Genomic DNA, 1,415 nt, shown 5'->3' on the forward strand with positions numbered 1-1,415 from the left:
CAATATTTAGTATATGTAACCTGTGTTACAATCTGTTGCAAAAATATCGTAAACTTACCTGCAAATGGTGTATCTATTTAAAAATGTAATAAATAACAACGTAATTAACATGTCGAATCATAAATTGCAACCATTACCGCATTTTATATAGGCAACCAAACCATCACATCACCAAATTAACGTTAGCAACCTTGCTTATATAATATCCCTTTTTCAGCAGATTATTTGTAAACTTACCTTGCAAGCATATTAATTGTTACAATTCTTATTTTTAGCATACAATATTTTTCGCCACCAAGAGCTGGTATGTTACAGTAGGCGTAAATAGCGCAGAACCAATAAAATTAATTTCCCTAAAAAAAAAACATCGAAATGATGAAAAGACTCACCTGGCGCTTTCTAGGGTCGCGGATGGTGTTCTTCCGATAGCGCCGAACCCGACGCCGACAGCCAGACCTTCCGGTATATTGTGCACGGTGATCGCGATCACCAGCAACATAATCCTCTTCCACTGGCCGTGCTGAATTTCCTCAATGTTCGAGCCTTCCTCATATGTCTGGGAAACTAGTTCATCAGCCTGATTAGTATTTTTATTTCTACCTGGCGGATAGAGGTGTTACGGTGAGGGGAGGAGGAAGAAACAAAAAAGAAAAAAAACGCGCTGATCACAGTCCACCCTTTTTCAGCATTATTCCAATAGTATTAACACTCACCTCGTCGTCGGTGCGCTGCACCACCAACACCACCACCACCACCACTCTCGTACATGTCCACCGTCGCCTCTTCGACGGTGGCTATGTGCGAGTTCCTCTTCATCACATCTTCGTTTTTCTCTTTGCGAGTCGTCGAATGCAATGCTGCAAGCGGATTATTCTATACGGTGGACGTAATCGTGTATGGATGTTTATTTATTACCTAGCATCATGTTCGGAGAGTGCATGCCCAGATGGGTGATCAGAACGTCGGCGCCGAAGACGAACAGAGCACCGAGCAGGAATCCAATTCCGACAGGGATAAAGGAATACTCTCCGTTTTCACCATACAGTTTTGATTCCTCGGCCATTGCGATGGCTGGCGCCAGGAGCGACCAAAATGATGCAGCCGTCATTACACCTGCAGCAAATCCAAGACTCGAATCCAGTAGTTTACGCTAAAACAGAAACAAAATAAATGACATTTCAAATACAAATATGAAAACACTGCTTTTTCGAACGTTCATTTTTCAACTTTGAACGCGTATTACAGCAACATGGATAAGAGCACATGAATGTATCTATACTTGCTAGATTTCCCAAACATATAATACATAGAATGAATCAAAAGATGCATATGAAAGCTGAATGTTTGGGGAATCCAGCAAGTATCGATATATTACTGTGCTCTTATCCATATTGCTGTAATGCGCGTTCTTTTAT

At 41.2% G+C, this 1,415-nt stretch overlaps 1 protein-coding gene across 1 annotated transcript; it reads right to left on the reverse strand.

The window, feature by feature from the left end:
- Positions 1-370: 370 nt before the first annotated feature.
- On the reverse strand, positions 371-1,150 carry LOC108562180 (zinc transporter ZIP11; the record flags this gene model as incomplete). The annotated part of the gene is made up of 3 exons (XM_017920435.1): positions 371-564; positions 714-857; positions 916-1,150. Coding segments are annotated over 3 exons (558 nt in total), but the record flags the coding sequence as incomplete, so codon positions are not given.
- Between the last annotated feature and the right edge of the window lie 265 nt (positions 1,151-1,415).

This window comes from Nicrophorus vespilloides, unplaced genomic scaffold (genome assembly GCF_001412225.1).
Source record: "Nicrophorus vespilloides isolate i.1.1-1 unplaced genomic scaffold, Nicve_v1.0, whole genome shotgun sequence".
In the NCBI taxonomy this organism is placed as follows: Eukaryota; Metazoa; Arthropoda; class Insecta; order Coleoptera; family Silphidae; genus Nicrophorus; species Nicrophorus vespilloides.